Genomic DNA, 18,309 nt, shown 5'->3' with positions numbered 1-18,309 from the left:
CAGGTTCCTGAATCTGTATACATTACAAGCATACGTCACAAGCATCTGGGAAGTCTATTAAAAATTAAAAATTGAGAGCCCAGAATCCCACCTCAGCCTCCTAAACTGGAGTTCCCTGAGACTTGGCCTGGGAATATATACTTTAATAAGCCTCCCAGATGATTATTTTGCAGCTAGTCTGGCACCAGTCTGTAAACCAGTCAGGACCCTCTTACCTATATAACAGAACTATTAAAAATAAATTCAAAGGAAAAGTCAGAAGCCGGATGGACAAGAAAGGTAATTCTATCAGAAATCTGAGACACAGTGATTATTATAACTTTGGCTTTACATTTAGCTCAGAGTTTCCTAGAGCCAACAAAAAGAATAGTACTGATTTATATAGTTTTTATTGCTTAGTAAAAAATAAGCATATTAGATCTTCAGGAGAGATGAATTTTTTTTCTAGCACTGGTATCTTCAGAGGAGTGTATCATGTGATTGTGTATTTCCCAAGATGTGTAAATGTTCATTATTTGGCCATTTATTGTGTTAATCTTCAGTAAAGGTCTAGAAGGGCAGTTCCTTTTTAAGATGCATCTATTTTTCTAAGTATTTGTTTTTTAAATTTATGGAAGTAACAATGTTCTTTGTATAAAATTGAAGCATTAGAGAAATACACATTCTACAAAGTGAAAGTCCTTCATGGTTTTTCCAACTCCACCTCACCTCCGCCCTTAACCATGATAGTACCACCTTTAACAGTTTGGTTCATTTTCTCACAACTTTTTCTTTTTCCAGAAAAGGGAATTAAAATATACATACTGGTTTGCAACTTGCTTTAATTTAATAATGTATCCTTGATATCTTTCCATGCCAGTATGTATAGATCTATGTTATTTTTTTTAATGCTTGCAAAACTTTCCATTGAATAGATATTTTAAACATTTTAGTGATTTCCAATTATTTTAGTGTTAATTAGCAAAAAATCTTTTCGCATTTGGATGCAAAAACATCAATTCTGCCTCTTCCCAAATCTATTTTCTCTTTTTGGCTACCTAAGCAGTCTGTCTCAGGTTTTTTAGATCTGTGACTGAAAAGATAACTTTGGTCTAAGTGTTGGAAACCCCCCAAGATTTGTGTTTAAAATACCTTCTCTGTTGTTAGCCCAAGATTCTTAGACCTGCTCTACTGCCAGGAGAAGAAATCGTCTGTGAAGGTCTTCGAGTCCTGCTAGACCCTGACGGAAGAGAAGAAGCCACTGGAGGCCTTCTTGGAGGCCCTCAGCTACTGCCAGCAGAAGGAGCCTTATTCCTCACCACATACAGAATTCTGTTCAGAGGGACTCCCCATGATCAGCTGGGTATGACTCATATTAATGCCATCAGTACATGGATATACATGTGCTACTTGAGTTTTGATTCCATTTGTGTGCAGTAATTTGCAGATCATTTCAGGTTCAAAGTAAGCCTTTTGTCACCAAGTATTTTTAGAATACTTTTGTTTGTCAAAGCTAATGATAATTTGGATTATAGAGTCTAATTTAAAGAACCAAGGGTATCTTCTAAACAGTACATCAATGGTTCAGTGACTGAAACAATCATAATTTCATGGGGAAGCATATTGTGACTTAAGGAGAGTCATAGTATGTAGCTGCTCACAGTGTCTCCTGCTGATTTGTGCCACTTTTCTGAGTCCTACAGTTAACTGTGTCTTCCAGACACATGATCCCTTTTGTGGAAGGATATGGTAAGCATCACAGGGATGTATAACAAACGAACAAACTACATTTCCCTCTTGGCAAACAACTTCTGTCACTAAACTCCCTCAACCTCTACTTCTCTTTTCCACTACTGTGTGCAGTCTTTCTTATTAGAAAGGAATAGCATGCCCTATCAAGTCAGAATTATCTTTTTTAAATCACTGTAATCTCTATGTAAACTACTGTGGTTGATGGGAAAGCATGTAAGATTTGGGGCAAAACTGTTGGTCTCCAAATAAGAAGCTCAGATTTAGATTGCTGTTGACCAATCTTGATATCTTAAGTCTTAAGTTATAAAGTTATAAAAGTCCCCTTTTATAAAAGTAGGGAACTGGGCTTGATTGGTGATAGTTCGGTGGTTCTCCCTCCACCTTGACCACATATTTGAATTATCTGGGAAGTTCTTAAAAAAAACTATCAAATTGTGCCCAACCCTTACACAGTTGAATTAATACCCAAAATAGGATTTTAGGAATGGGGAGACCCAGGCATCTGTGCATTTTTAAACCCCAGAAGTGATTATGATGCATAGTAAGGATTGAGAACCAGGGATAAATGGTCACTTACAGTTCCTTCTTCATCTGAAATTATTCATTCAGTAACATTTAATGAATATGTACTATATGTGCTGTGCATTTTGTTAGTGGAATTTGGATGTATAAAATGTGGTTTCTTTGAAATCTCACAATTGTGTAATTCCTTGCTTAGATAGAATCACGATGGTTTATTATCTTGTTCATAAAAGAGTGTTTATCATATAATAAGCAAAAAACTCATAAAATCCAGTAAACAAAATGGACCCTTAGGTATAGTTATATTCATTTTGAAAAAGCGAAAATGAGCAACTTTTTTCAGCCCTCTCCTGTCATATTACTATACATAAATTATATTTGTATTTGAAAGCAAATGTAATTTTAAAAGACACTAAATATCCAGTACTTATGTATTTTTTTGTACTACAAGTTGTGAGCTCAATGGTCACAAACATACATTTGGAACATATAAATATGAGATACTTGGTCACTTAAGTTATTCTAATTTATTTCTTTTAAAGAAAGAAAATATGAAAACATATTTAGTGTGAAAGTTTGTATTGTTCTCTTGTTTTTTCCTGTCAATTTTTGGGTTAATGTTGTAATTTAGGGAAATTATTTTTATCAGAGAAACCTTCTTATTTGCCTCTTTTGTTTCTCTTTTTAGACTTCTAATTTAAAATATCTCCTTTAATGACACACAGAAATCTGATAATTTTAAATATGTTATATAAGCATAGGTAAACAACCTATGTATTAAACAACTTACATATTAAACAACTACATTCTAGAACTTAAATTCTTTTTCTTTACACACTTATAGAGTTTATTATGAATAATCTTACATTTTAGGAAAAGCTCCAAAGTTATCAGAAATGAAATTATCCCTTAATGGAAATACATCACTTTGTGATCCTACTGACCTAGAATTTTTTTTTTTTAATAATTTATTGTCAAGTTAGCTAACATACAGAGTAGTCTTCGCTTCAGGAGTAGATTCCCATGATTCATCACTAACATACCACACCCAATGCTATCACAACAAATGCCCTCCTCAATGCCCATCACCCATTTTCCCTGTCCCCCTAACCCCCATTAACCCTCAGTTCTCTGTATTTGAGAGTCTTGTTATGGTTTGCCTCCCTCTCTGTTTGTAGTTTACCTTTCCTTCCTTTCCCCTATGGTCTTCTGTTAAGTTTCTCAGATTCCACATATGAGTGAAAACATGGTATCTGTCTTTCTCTGACTGACTTACTTCACTCGTAATACTCTCCAGTTCCATCCACGTTGTTACAAATGGCAAGATTTCATTCTTTTTCATTTATGCTAAATATTATTCCATTGTATGTATATACCACATCTTATTTATCCATTCATCAGTCAATGGACATTTGGGCTCTTTTTTTTTTTTTTTTTTTTTTTTTAATTTTTTTAACGTTTATTTATTTTTGAGACAGAGCATGAATGGGGGAGGGTCAGAGAGAGGGAGACACAGAATCTGAAACAGGCTCCAGGCTCTGAGCTGTCAGCACAGAGCCCAACGCGGGGCTTGAACTCACGGACCGCGAGATCATGACCTGAGCCGAAGTCTCAGTCACGGCCGCTTAACCGACTGAGCCACCCAGGCGCCCCTGGGCTCTTTCCATACTTTGTCTATTGTTGATAGCACTGCTATAAACATTGGAGTGATGTGCCCCTTAGAATCAGCACTCCTGTATCCTTTGGGTAAATTCTTAGTATTGCTATTGCTGGGTTGCAGAGTAATTCTATTTTTAATTTTCTGAGGGACCTCCACACTGTTTTCCAGAGCAGCTGTGCCAGTTTGCATTCCCACCAACAGTGCAGGAAGGTTCCCATTTCTCCACATCTTCACCAATATCTGTTGTTTCCTGGGTTATTAATTTTAGCCATTCTAATCATGTGAAGTAGTATCTCGATGTGGTTTTGATTTGTATTTCCTGATGATGACCGATGTTGAGCATCTTTTCATCTGTCTGTTGCCATCTGGATGCCTTCTTTGGAAAAGTGTCTATTCATGTCTTCTGCCCATTTCTTCACTGGATTATTTGTTTTTGGGTGTTGAGTTTGGTAAGTTATTTATAGATTTTTGATACTAACCCTTTATCAGATATGTCATTTGCAAATATCTTCTCCCATTCTGTTGGCTGCCTTTTAGTTTTGTTGATTCTTTCCTTTGCTGTGCAGAAGCTTTTTATCTTGATGAAGTCCCAATAGTTAATTTTTGCTTTTGTTTCCCTTGCCTCAAGTAAGAAGTTGCTGCAGCCAAGGTGAAAGAGGTTGTTCCCTGTTTTCTCCTCTAGGATTTTGATGGTTTCCTGTCTTACATTTAGGTCTTTCATCAATTTTGAATTTATTTTTGTGTATAGTGTAAGAAAGTGGTCCAGTTTCATTCTTCTGCATGTTGCTGTCCAGTTCTCCCAGCACCATTTGCTAAAGAGACTGTCTTTTTTCCATGGGATACTCTTTCCTGCTTTGTCGAGGATTAGTTGGCCATACATTTGTGGGTCCACTTCTGGGTTCTCTATTCTATTCCATTGGTCTATGTATCTGTTTTTGTACCAATACCATACTGTCTTGATGATTACAGCTTTGTAGTACAGGCTAAAGTCCAGGATTGTGAGCCTCCAGCTTTGGTTTTCCTTTTCGGGATTGCTTTGGCTATTCAGGGTCTTTTCTGGTTCCATGCCAATTTTAGAGTTGTTTGTTCTAGCTCTGTGAAGAATGTTGGTGTTACTTTGATTGGGATTGCATTGAATGTGTAGATTGCTTTGAGTAGTATTGACATTTTCACAATATTTGTTCTTCCAGTCCATGAGGATGTAATGTTTTTCCGTTTCCTTGTGTCCTTTTCAATTTCTTTCCTAAGATTTCTATAGTTCTGAGCATACAGATCTTTTACCTCTTTGGTTAGGCTTATTCCTAGGTATTTTATGGTTCTTGGTGCAATTGTAAATGGGACCAATTCCTTGATATCTCTTTCTGTTGCTTCATTATTGGTGTATAAAAATGCGACCAATTTCTGTACACTGATTTTATATCCTGTGACTTTGCTGAATTCATGTATCAGCTCTAGCAGGGTTTTGGTGGAGTCTTTTAGGTTTTCCATGTAGAGCATCCTGTCATCTGCAAAGAGTGAGAGGTTGACTTCTTCTTTGCCAGTTTGGATGTATTTTATTTCATTTTGTTGTCTGATTGCTGAGGCTAGGGCTTCCAACACTATGTTAAACAACAGTGGTGAGAATGAACATCCCTGTCATGTTCCTGATCTCAGGTAGAAAGCTCTCAGTTTTTCCCCATTGAGAATGATATTAGCCTTTCTTTCTTCTTGAGATAGGCCTGGATGGCAATGTATTTTCCTGTTAGGACTGCCTTTGCTGTATCCCAAAGGATTTGGACTGTTGTGTTTTCATTTTCATTTGCTTCCATATATTTTTTAATATATTCTTTACTTTCCTGGTTAATATCCTATTCATTATTTAGTGGGATATTCTTTAACCTCCATGTATTTGGGGGCTTTGTAAATTTTTTCTTGTGGTTGGTTTAAAATTTCATTGCATTGTGGTCTGAAAACATGCATGGTTTGATTTCAATCCTTTTATATTTGTTGAGGGCTGTTTTGTAACCCAGTATGTGATCTATTTTGGAGAATGTTCCATGTGCACTTGAGAAGAATGTGTATTCTGCTGCTTTTAGATGAAAAGTTCTGAATATCTCTGTTAAGTTCACCTGGTCCAATGTGTCATTCAGAGCCATTGTTTCCTTATTGCTTTTTGCCTAGATGATATGTCCATTGTTGTGAATGGAGTATTAAAGTCCCCTACAATCACAGTATTTTTATCTGTACATTTATTTATGTTTGTGATTAATTGATTTATATATTTGGGTGCTTTCATGTTGGGGGAATAAACATTTATAATTTTTAGCTCTTCTTGATGGATAGGCCCCCAATTATGATATAATACCCTTCTTCATCTCTGATTACAGTCTTTGTTTTAAAGTCTAGTTTGTCTGATATAAGTATGGCTACTTCAGCTCTCTTTTGACATCCAGTAGCATGATAGATGGTTCTCCATCCTTCACTTTCAGTCTGAAGGTGTCTAAAATGAGTCTCTTCTAGGCAGCATATAGATGGATTTTGTTTTTTTATACATTCTGATACCCTTTGTCTTTTGATTGGGGCATTTAGTCCATTTACATTCAGAGTGATTATTGAAAGATACAGATTTAGTGTCATTGTGTTATCTGTAGATTTCATGCTTGTGGTGATGTCTCTGGTCCTTTGTAGTCTTTACTGCTTTCTACTCACAGAGTCCCCCTTAGGATCTCCTGCAGGACTGGTTTAGTGGTCATGAACTTTAGTTTTTGTCTGGGAAAGCCTTTATCTCTCCTTCTATTCTGAATGACAGTGTTGCTGGATAAAGGATTCTTGGCTGAATATTTTTCCTATTCAGCACATTGAATATTTCCTGCCACTCCTTTCTGGCCTGCCAAGTTTCAATGGACAGGTCTGCTACTACCCTTATGTATCTACCCTTTTGGTTAAGGCCCGTTTGTCCCTAGTTGCTTTCAGAATTCTCTCTTTATCTTTGTATTTTGCCAGTTTCACTATATGTTGTGGTGTTTACCTGTTTTTGTTGATTTCGAAGGGACTTGGATGTCTGTTTCCTTCCCAAGATTAGGGAAGTTCTCAGCTATAATTTGTTCAAATAAACCTTCTGCCTCTTTCTCTCTTCTTCTTCTGGAACTCCTATGGTACAGATATTATTTTGTTTCGTTGAATCACTTAGGTCTCTAATTCTCCCCTCGAGATCTAGTAATTTTCTTTCCCTCTTTTTCTCAGCTTCATCATTTTCCATAATTTTATCTTCTATTTCACCTATTCTCTCCTCTGTTTCTTCCATCCTTGCTGTCACTGCATCTCGTTTATTTTGCATCTCATTTACAGCATCGTGACTATTTCTTACGTCCTTGATCTCTGTAGCAATAGATTCTCTGCTGTCTTCCATGCTTTTTTCAAGCCCAGCCACTAGTCTTATGACTATTATTCTAAATTATTGTTCAGATATATTGTTTATATCTGTTTTGAGCAATTCTCTGGCTGTCATTTCTTCCTGGAATTTCTTTTGAGGAGAATTCTTCCATTTTGTCATTTTGGCTGAGTTTCTGTCTTTTATGTGTTTTAAAAGCTTGTTATATGTCCTGTACCTGTGAGTACTACTGTATTAGATAGGGATCATACACTATGCAGGGCCTGGCACTTTAGGAAGTGTTTATGGAGTGTGTTGCATGCACTCTGTTGCGCTTTGGCTGCTCTATCCCACTGCTCATAGTGGTGGATTGTTTGGACCTTCCACCAGATTTGCTTTGATTTGTTTGTTGAAGTAACTCTGGAGAAAAGGGGTGGGGGGAGCCCTTATCCCACACAAAGAAAGAAGTGAAAGGGGCAAAAAAAGAAAAAAAAATATCAGGCAGAGAATCAAAGAAACTACAAGGCTTAATCCAGAGAGAGAGGAAAATAAAGAAGAAGGAGATACAGAAAAGGTGTAAAAAGAATAGAGTAAAAATGCCTGATTAAACAAACAACCAGAACAGAGAAATAAAGAAAAAGGATATATTTATATATAATAGGAATTGACCAAAAATCAAATCAGAAACTATGAGACTGATTCCACAAGAAAGAGAAAAGGAAAAGAAAAGAGAAAGAGAGAGAGAGGAGGAGCAGGATAAAAAGAAAAAGAAAGGAAAAATGAAAAGAAGGAAAGAAAAGTGGAGGGGGTGGGAGAAGAGTAACATACAAGACCACAGGACTGTTGTCTGTTGGCACCTGGGACTGGTGGCTGGTCTGGAGGAGAGGCCGTCTGGTTCACTCAGTGACAGTTCCACTTCAGTAGATAAGCAGTTACCTAGCACTGAGGAGCCAGGTTTGGTATAAGTGGATCCCGCCTCCACTGGGGGCTGCTATTCTGTTCCCTGAAACCCCACCATGTTAGTGATGGGCAAAAAAATGGCAATACTCCAGTCTCTCCTCCCCAGACAGGGTGTCTCAAGCCATGCTATTCAGGCAGCCCTCACAGAATAGTGTGGGCAGTCAGCTTGCCCTGCTTCATGGTCTCTCACGCCTCCTAGGCACTCAGCTGGGATTCAAAACCTGATGTCTCACAGGATCCCACCCCAGGTGAACCTGGTTCTGGAGTAGTGCCAGTCCACCCAGCCAACAAAGGACCTCTGGCTGGTGCCCGCAGGGTCTTTTATCCTTGGGGGGAGCAATAAACCCTCTTCCCACAGTACTCAAGGGAAGGGACTCTTATCTCCCAGTGCACCCCTGAGATCCCTACTGTGCTCTGGGGCTGGCTCCCTCCCACCAGGCACATGCACACAGGAGCAGCTCAGGTCTGGAGAAAGTTGCACACCCCTGAAAACTCTGATCTTTGACTTGTAAGCCTGTTTGCAAAGTAGAAACTGGCTCTCTCCATATTTTTTTTCCCCAATCTGGCCCAGAGAGGTTTTTCTCTTATCTAAATACAATCCCACACTTCCACTCTTTCTCTTTCTCTTCCTTTTGTCCCTCCACAGAAGGACATCCCCCTCTCCGTGCCTACGCCACCCATTTTATCTCTCCCAATTTGCATACACGCACCTCTGTCCCGCCAAGCTGTCTCTTTCCACCTGTGGAGATTTTTCTGTCACTCTGCAGCATGTATTCCTGGGTGTTCCAAGTGTTCCAACCTCAATACAGCTGTGTTTGAAGGACAAGGGAAATTCCAGTCCTCCTACTTCTCTGCCATCTTAACTCCTCCCTAGAACTTAAATTCTGTATACATCCTAATTTTGTTTAGCCTCTGGATATGAGCTTAACATTAAAGAATAATCAGAATTTTCCAGGTTAAGAGTTGACAGATCCAGGGAATGAGAAATTCTGATGATGAATCAGGGAAATACAAATTAAAACCACAATGAGATACCACCTCACACCAGTCAGAATGGCTAAAATTAACAACTCAGGCAGCAACAGATGTTGGCAAGGATGTGGAGGAAGAGGATCTCTTGCACAGCTGGAGGGAATGCAAACTGGTGCAGCCCCTCTGGAAAACAGTATGGAGGTTTCAAAAGATTAAAAATAGAACTACCTTATGACCCAGCAATTGCGCTACTAGGTATTTATACAAGAGATACAGGTATGCTGTTTCGAAGGGGCACATGCACCCCAATGTTTATCGTAGTGCTATCGACAATAGCCAAAGCATGGAAAGAGCCCAAATGTCCATTGACAGATGAATGGATAAAGAAGATGTGGTGTACACACACACACACACACAATTGAGTATTACTTGGCAACACCAAAAAGAATGAAGTCTTGCCATTTGCAACTACGTGGATGGAACTAGAGGGTATTATGCTAAGTGAAATTAGTCAGAGAGAGACAAATATCATATGACTTCACTCATGTGTGGAATTTAAGATATAAAACAGATGGACATAAGGGAAGGGAAGCAAAAATAATATAAAAACAAGGAAGGGGACAAAACATAAGAGACTTTTAAATACAGAGAACAAACTAAGGGTTGCTGGAGGGACTGTGGGTAGGGGGTAGGCTAAATGGGTAAGGGACATTAAGGAAGACACTTATTTGGATAAACAATGGATGTTATACATAGGGGATGAATCACTGGAATCTACTCCTGAAATCATTATTGAATTATATGCTAACAAACTTGGATGTAAATTAAAAAATAAATAAGTAAATAAAAAAAATTCTGATGATGATAAGTGGATGTATGTATGAACTCAGATAAACCCAGTTCACTTCTCACCTCCTCTGGCTTACTAGACAAGGTGCTTTGCCCATCGCTGCTCCTGTTCTGTTACTTGTACCACTGCCTGACATCCCCTCCTCTTTCCCTCTGCCAGTCCAAACCTATACTCTCTTCAAAGCTCACCTTCCCTCTCACTTCTTCCAGGAATCATTTTCTAGTCATCTAGCATTCAGAAATCTTCTCCCTTTCTGAAATACTTAAAGCCTTGTATCCTCAAATCTGGGAGCTAATTACATGTTGTTGTATTCTGCATGTGAATCTCCTCTCCCATGGGGAACTTTGGACTCTCCAAGAGAGACTTCGTGTGTCCTACTTATTTTCTAGACTCACATCTTTGCAACCTTGGGTAGTTGATAAATAATTATTTATATTTTCCCTTCCTTGCTTTAATATTTAAATTCCTAAAACTCTTCAGCCTAAGCTTAGTCCTGTATCTTCTGAAGGTACAAATACATGGTAAAACACTTTTTACCACATATGGAAACACATCTTAAAAACCTTTTCTTTTTTGCTTTGTACTTACATTAAATATCATGGATGTCTTTAAGATTAAGAATCTTGAAAATTGCCTTAAGCTGGGTGATCTTGTGTAGTACACGGCAGGTTGGGGAAATAGAAAGAATGAAGACAGACAGACTGTGACAGTTACTTCACTCCAGGAAAGAATCATGTTTCAAGAGTGAATTGCCATGCAATAAAATTAATGAATATGATTCTAGAATCATTGCATTTTGTCTCACTGCATTCCTAGGTATTGTCCTTTCCAAATACATTTCTTTAGCAGAGGCTGATAAAATGAGGAGCAGAGACTCTGTAAATAAGCTGTAAAGTGCTATTGCTGAGCCTGTGTCTTCCTTTCCTGTAGTTGGGGAGCAGACAGTTGTGCGGAGTTTTCCCATTGCCTCCATCACCAAGGAGAAGAAGATTACAATGCAGAACCAGCTCCAGCAGAACATGCAAGAGGGACTACAAATTACATCAGCATCCTTTCAGGTATTAAGAAAGGGAACCATTCTTCTGTTCAAAAGTTCTCTGGCACCTGGGTGACTCAGTCAGTTAAACATCTGGCTTCAGCTCAAGTCATGGTCTCATGGCTCGTGAGTTTGAGCCCTATATTCAGCCCTATATTTGTGCTGATAGCTCAGAGCCTGGAGCCTACTTCAGATTCTGTGTCTCCCTGTCTGTCTGCCCCTCCCTAACTCACACTCGCTCACGCTATCTCCCTCTCTGTCTCTCCAAAAATAAATAAATGTTAAAAATATAAAATAAAGATAGAAGTTTTCTACAAATGATGTGGCCACTTTCTGTGATCATGGAGTCCAAAGTTAGAAGATAAGGAGGATTAGAGGGTCTGAGAGGGTAATCTTCAACTGAGTAAACCCATGAATCATCTTGTACTTAATCCCTCACTTCCTGAATCCTTTGGCCAACTGAGTACCAAAAGATTATCTGTCAATATTTAGATCTCAGAAATTCTGACACACACAATTGACTATTGTTCTCTGCAAACTCATACCTTTGTGTTTGATAAAAGCTTTAGATAGAAAGCAATTCTCTTGGCATCTCTTTCAGAAGGAAGTGCCCTATGGCCCTTCTGTGGAAGAGATAAAACTCTAAGAATTACACTCAGGGGTAAAGTACTATTGGTACTAACTAAATAACCTCTAATTAAGCAGAGAATTTTCTAGGGGTTTTTGAACATATCATAACTTACGGAATTATTGATGGAAAACAGACACTGGGGGCACCTGGGTGGCTCAGTCAGCTAACTGTCCAACTCTTGATTTCGGCTCAAATTATGATCTCACAGTTTATGAGATCCAGCCCCACGTCAGGATCTGCACTGCTTGGGATTCTCTCTTTTCCTCTCTCTCTGCCCTTCCCCTGCTCACTTGCTCACTCTCTCTCTCTCTCAAAATAAGAATAAGAATAAATTTTTAAACTCTGACACTGGAAGAGTGATCTTTTCTTAGTTTTTCCTTTTTACAATTCTGAGTCTGTGATATTTTGCTCTTCCTATTTTTATGCCTTGTCTCTGACTTGTCAGATTTTTAAGTGCTCCAATTCTTGCATCATTCCCTCTAGCCAGGAAGCCACCCCTTGAACTTCCATGTGCTTATTGTGTGAAATGTGAGGCTGCTGACCTCTAAACTCCAGACCTTCTCCCATCACCTGGGGAGAGAAGCCTCCCAGGGATTTCTTCACTGTTCCAACTGCCAAAGGACTTTAAACTAGAATATTGCTTGACTATACTGGTTAGGATTCTAATCAAACAGACTTTTTTCTTACTAGACTTATGGTATCTTGGGGTAAGAGGAGACTTCCTGTGGCCAAATTCCCTGTCTAGAACCAACAGTTGAGGAAAAAAAAGAAGGACATGTTACCTGCTTCATCCACTATAAGTTAATTTCCCTATCCCATCATAGAAAAGATGGTCTTAAAGAAACCCAACTTTAAGATACATGATTTTCCTTACCAACAAACCATCTATGACAAGTAAACCTTTCTGAGCTATTTTTAAAAAATAAAACATTATATTCGATGATATCCAAGGTCCCCTCAACCTCTGGACTTCTGCCATTTAGTATTATTTTCTTTTATTTCAGTAACTTGAGGAGAAGTTATCTGGAAATCCTTAATGCCTGTAATGTATTTTATCTCTTTTGTCTCTAGTTGATTAAAGTAGCGTTTGATGAAGAAGTGAGTCCAGAAGTAGTAGAGATCTTTAAGAAACAGCTGATGAAGTTCCGTTATCCTCAGTCCATTTTCACCACCTTTGCTTTTGCTGCTGGACAAACTACCCCACAAATAATTTTACCCAAACAGAAGGAAAAGAACACCTCCTTCCGGTAAGAAGACAGTCAAGTTTCTTCATTTCAGCGTTTTCATAGCTGACTGTCAGGGGAAGTGACCTATCCTGTGGGTCAGTGTATGCATAATTGCTCGTTTTGTTTGCCATTCTGTCAAGCCCATTGGACCAAGCTCAGAAAGTTATAGAACAGCAGCACTGATGTATGTAACAAGTTTCAGAAACTAAAAGCTACAAGAAGTTTTGACCAATATGTCCATTGCTTATGATATATTTTTAGAGAGTGAAATTCTGTTTTCCCTTTTCCCCATATTAATCACTTTCTAACTGCCTTTGAGCAATCCCTTCAGTTTTCTTTGATATCCAGGCCTACTGGACAGTTTTTCTTTGACCTAGAGATGGGAGCCTTTATTTTTTCTTTTTTTATAACTTTTTCTTTTGATACAATTTCAAATTTACAGAAAAGTTACAACATAATACAAAGAATTCCTGTATACCATTTACCAAGATTCACCAATTGTTTGTTTTGTTCCATTTTCTGTATCATTCTCTCTCATATATATTGTTTTCTAAACCACTTGAGTTATACATATAATACCTTTTTAGCCTTAAATATATCAATATATATTTTCTAAGAACAGACCACAGTATATAACCAGGAAACTTAGTTGGTATAAAACTTTCATCTAACCCAGAGTCCTTATTCAAATTTTGCTGATGATCCTTTATAGCTACATTTTTTTTTCTGCCTAGTACAGAATCAGGCATTGCATTTACTTGTCATATTTCTTTAAAGGAACCCTTATTTTCTGATGAAATTTTTAGTAATTTATGTTGAAACTTTTACATTTCAGTTATTACAGAATAACAATTGCATAAAAATTATCTTCAATTAGTGATAAAATATAGGAGCCAAAAGTTGAGTTCATTCACCATTAATCACCTAGAATTTGGGCATCTGCCAGTACAAATTACATATTAGGGAGGAGCATGAAGACTTTGGAGAAAAGCCCTTCCCTTTGCCTGAAAGTAAGATAAGCTAGAGATTATAGAAGAGTTGAGGTCCCAGAGAGTGTGTCATTACTAAATGGCATAGCTGACTACCTGTGCCACTGTTACCTGCTAAGTGAAGGAGACCATGCAGATCCAGAAATGATACATTGAAACATGAACAGCTTCCTAGGTATTTACAGTGGTGAGGCCAGCAACTTGTCTTAGCACTGTGGAATCACAGAGGAGCCTGTGATATCTATTATCCCAGCCCTCTATGGAAGAAACAAAAGTTTGTGTGGCATTTTATGTTTAGAACCTATGGACTAGGAGAGGAAATATATGCACACACACACACACACACACACACACACACACACACACGTATACCCACATACAAAATCAACCTTACTATATCAAGCTTATGCTATTCACCTGCAACAGAGACATAGCAATTTTAAAATTTAAAACATCTTAGAATTGTCTTGAGTATGTAAGCATTTACAGGGTCAGAAGGCAGGACACTATGCATACACACTTAAACATGGTGCTAACTATAATTATCATATGATCTCAAAGAGAAGCCTATGAGTTAGTAGAAAGAGTTTGAATCAGTAGAGAAGGGGGCAGACTGGCTTCCATGCAGGAGGACTGCTACCGGCATAGTTTGTAGGAGCTCGTGGGAGCAGTGGCATGGATAACCAGAGTGCATTGAGGGGCATGTTTGACCAAAAAGCCAAACTGAGTTTAGATTTGGGAAAGTAGCTTATGTCCCACTCTAGGTTCTTGCACTTGTTGCCTACAGCCCTCCTGATGACAACAGTGTTTTATAGGAAATTAGTCTGCTGCCATATAAAAAATGATTTAAGAAGAACAGACTTGCTGAAGGTCTGGACAATACTAGTAGCTGTGGGAATGGAGAAGAAATAAGTTGAGCTGTGTAGGTATCAAAAAGTGTAAATGGTGTCTTCCTATTAAATTGATGTTGTCTTTGGTTTTATGACTTACAGTATCTTCTCAAAAACAATTGTGAAAGGTGCCAAAAGGGCAGGAAAAATGACAATTGGGCGGCAGTATTTATTGAAGAGGAGGACAGGGACAATTGTGGAAGAGAGAGTGAATCGTCCTGGATGGAATGAAGAAGATGACATATCAGGTATGTGAGAAGTCCTTTTTCCTTCATGACTCAGTTTTATTCTTTCTTCTTATATGAGTAAGAATAAGAGACTCATGTCGTTTCCCTTAAACCTTGACTCACAAGAACCTAGATCTCATAAGAAGATTGGAGGCACTTACTAGCTTCTCAGAATTGGAAAAAAATATTTTATTTTCCCAATATTCCATTGTTCAGCTAAGATTCTGTTAAATTATGTTTCTCTGTTACTAACTCCACAGAGGTGGTTGGCCATTGTTACATGGGTCTCATCAAAGGGAGAAAGAAAGAAACCCCAGTGCATAGAGAATTTAGGTATAAAGTAATCCCCAGTACCTTGTCATTATGCAATAAGAATAAGGAAACAAGGACATTGGGTATTCAAAATTAAAGATTTGTGTTTGGAATGAGAACATTGTGGATACTCTTAATCAAAATGAGGGACCAAAGATGAAGGGATCCTTAGATGGTAAGAAAAAAAATGCCTACTACATATTCAAAAGAACAGAATCTGAGAAGCTAAGATTCTTCTCGGTTGGGAAAATAGAGGCAGAAAAACAGTCACAAAATGTTTGTTTTCTATTTCTTAACCCACTACAGAGTATGCTTATGGAATTAACACTAGGGATAATCTGATCTAGTAGGAGGCAGGATGCCTTTGCACCCTTTTTCTTTTCAAGATCTTAGAATCAATCACCAGTAACTATACCACTACTACTAATAATAATAGCAAAGAACCTTTTGAAGAAAGAAACCTCATGTTTTAAGAGATCACTGGCTAAAGGTCTCCATTTCAGTATGGGTAGCTACATACTCTGAGAGCAATGAACAGACCCACTATGTATTACTGAAACAACCATTTTTTGGAATTCTGGCCTCTTTACAGTCACATGGAAAGCCATAAAAAATTATCCATCACTACTGACTCTTCTAATTTGAAGTTTTAATGATTACACAAAAGAAAAACTATTATTCTATGATAATAATGCCACCAAAACACCAAATTATATAATGTTCTGTGCTTCTCTGAAAATAAGAGGCCAACACAAAGCTGATACCTGATGATATGTTTGCATTGTGAAGTTTACGAACTAAAATACAAAGTCTTATATTTGTAGGGATAAGCTGTTAGGGTTTTTTTTTCTTTTTAAATGGAAGAGAGCCTTATTATTTCCCTTGAGGTTACATATCTTTGAGTACATATCCAAAAATTCTGAAACTTTAATTTGGCTTCTCTCACTGTAGAAATAAATAAAAAAGTAAATTAGGACAGTTCTTAACATGGACTTTTTTTTTCAGTTAGAACATAATGGTACCAATTAGGAATGTTGGGTTTTTTTTAAATCCTCCCTAAAATGCTTGATTATTGGGTAAATCCTTCCACATCTAAAATCTTAAGAGATTCTGTAACCTGTGATTGCAACATTGTGAGGGAGTTTCCATGTGTACCACATCCTCTGACAAAATACTTTCCACAAAAAAAGTATAGTGTCTTGATACCCCTCTAAGAAAGGTCTTTTCCCACCAGTGAATTTCTGCTTAATCTAGAAATTTCTAATAAAAGTTTATGTTCTGAAAAGTTAACTGAAATGTGGATGATGAAGTTTGTGTAGAGATTATATTAAAGATAAATTTTACTGATGAGTTAGCTTCTGACAGAGTTTGAGTTTTTATTTTATAGAGTCCTAAATAGAAATCACTATACTTTGGCATTAGTAAACAAGCTAGATTGAAACAGAAAAATATGGCTAATGAATTCAAAATTATATTGTTTTTAGAAACTTTGAGTTAATTTCCCTGGCATTTTTTTTAAAGTTTATTTATTTATTTATTTAAGTCAATTCTACACCTGGGGCACCTGCATGGCTCAGTCAGTTGAGCATCCGACTTTGGCTCAGGTCATAATCTTGCAGTTTGTGAATTCAAGCCCCACATCGGGCTCTCTGCTGTCAGTGCAGAGCCTGCTTAAGATCCTTTGTCTCACTCTCTCTCTGCCCCTCCACTGCTCATGCTCACCATCTCTCTCTAAACTAAATAAAACATTTAAAAAAAAAGAACCATGGGAATCTATCCCTGAAACCAAGAACACGCTGTACACACTGTATGTTAGCCGATTTGACAATAAATTATTGTCATAATTAAAATTGTTTTAATTAAAAGTTTTTTAATTAAAAACAAAAAGAAAGAAAGAAGGCTCTGCACCCAACGCAGGGCTTAAGCTCACAACCCCAACACCGAGAGTTGCATGCCCTTCCAACTGGGCCAGCTAGGTGGCCCTTCCCTGGCATTTTGAGTTAATTTCCCTCACATTTTGAGCTTCTGATATTTTATTTCTTGACTATCCATTACTGTTTTAATTTATGTTTGGACATAATGATTCTTCAAAGAATTAATATGATTTAAACTGTGACATACATAGTGCCTGTAGCCCTAACATAAAACTCTCTTGGTTTAAGAATCCTCTTCAAAGGGAAGCTTTTAATCCTCTACTTTGAGCTATATCATTTTTTCAAAATCTGTTTCTGCATTCACAGTTTCAGATGATAGTGAACTCCCCACAAATACCACTCTGAAGGCCTCAGAGAAGTCTACAATGGAACAGTTAGTGGAAAAAGCTTGTTTCAGAGACTATCAGCGTTTAGGTTTGGGAACCATAAGTGGCAGCTCTTCTCGCTCAAAACCAGAGTATTTTCGAATCACTGCCTCCAACAGGATGTATTCACTCTGCCGGAGGTAAGTCTGTTAGTGGCCTCTAAAAAGACACCTTTCCTTTCTTCCATTTGAGTCTTGAATGGGTTATTTGTCTCCATAGCCCAGAGGGAGAAAAATGCCAGAAAACTAGGAGCAAGCTCTCCAGGGAAATGTGTGTTTAAGGGGTACTTTTTATGCAGCATGAGTAAGCATCTCCTTGGCATTCTCAGAAGTATAATTATATTACTGAACAGTGCCTAGATTAGATCAAAGAGTGAAAGGTAAAAGTTTTTGTCTCCTATATGATTTTTTCTTGTCTTTCTCTTCCCATTTGCATCTTTTCTAACATCTATGTCTGAAGATAAGTTGAAATAAAAATAGAATTTGCCCAGGCAGATAGGAGAGATGAAGGTCTACTGTAGGCTAGGGGTCCACAAACTTTTTCTTTAAAGGGCCAGATACTATATATTTTCAGTTTTGCAGGCCATATGGTCTCATTGCAGCTACTCAACTCTGCCAAAAAGCAGCCATAGATGGTAAGTAAATGAATGGGCAGG

General features: G+C 37.7%; 1 protein-coding gene across 5 annotated transcripts in view; it reads left to right on the top strand.

The window, feature by feature from the left end:
* SBF2 (SET binding factor 2) overlaps window positions 1-18,309 on the top strand; it is a 474,987-nt gene that overhangs the window by 403,261 nt on the left and 53,417 nt on the right. For all 5 annotated transcript variants that reach the window (XM_042906593.1, XM_042906592.1, XM_042906591.1 and 2 more), the window contains 5 exons: window positions 1,147-1,342; window positions 10,975-11,102; window positions 12,783-12,958; window positions 14,919-15,064; window positions 17,596-17,794. In XM_042906593.1, coding sequence (XP_042762527.1) covers window positions 1,147-1,342; window positions 10,975-11,102; window positions 12,783-12,958; window positions 14,919-15,064; window positions 17,596-17,794 — 845 coding nt within the window. The remainder of the gene's footprint in view (window positions 1-1,146; window positions 1,343-10,974; window positions 11,103-12,782; window positions 12,959-14,918; window positions 15,065-17,595; window positions 17,795-18,309) is intronic.

The sequence above is a fragment of the Panthera leo genome, chromosome D1 (genome assembly GCF_018350215.1).
Source record: "Panthera leo isolate Ple1 chromosome D1, P.leo_Ple1_pat1.1, whole genome shotgun sequence".
NCBI classification, from domain to species: Eukaryota; Metazoa; Chordata; class Mammalia; order Carnivora; family Felidae; genus Panthera; species Panthera leo.
The sequence above is the reverse complement of the archived record's forward strand: the minus strand, read 5'-3'. Positions and strand labels throughout refer to the sequence as shown.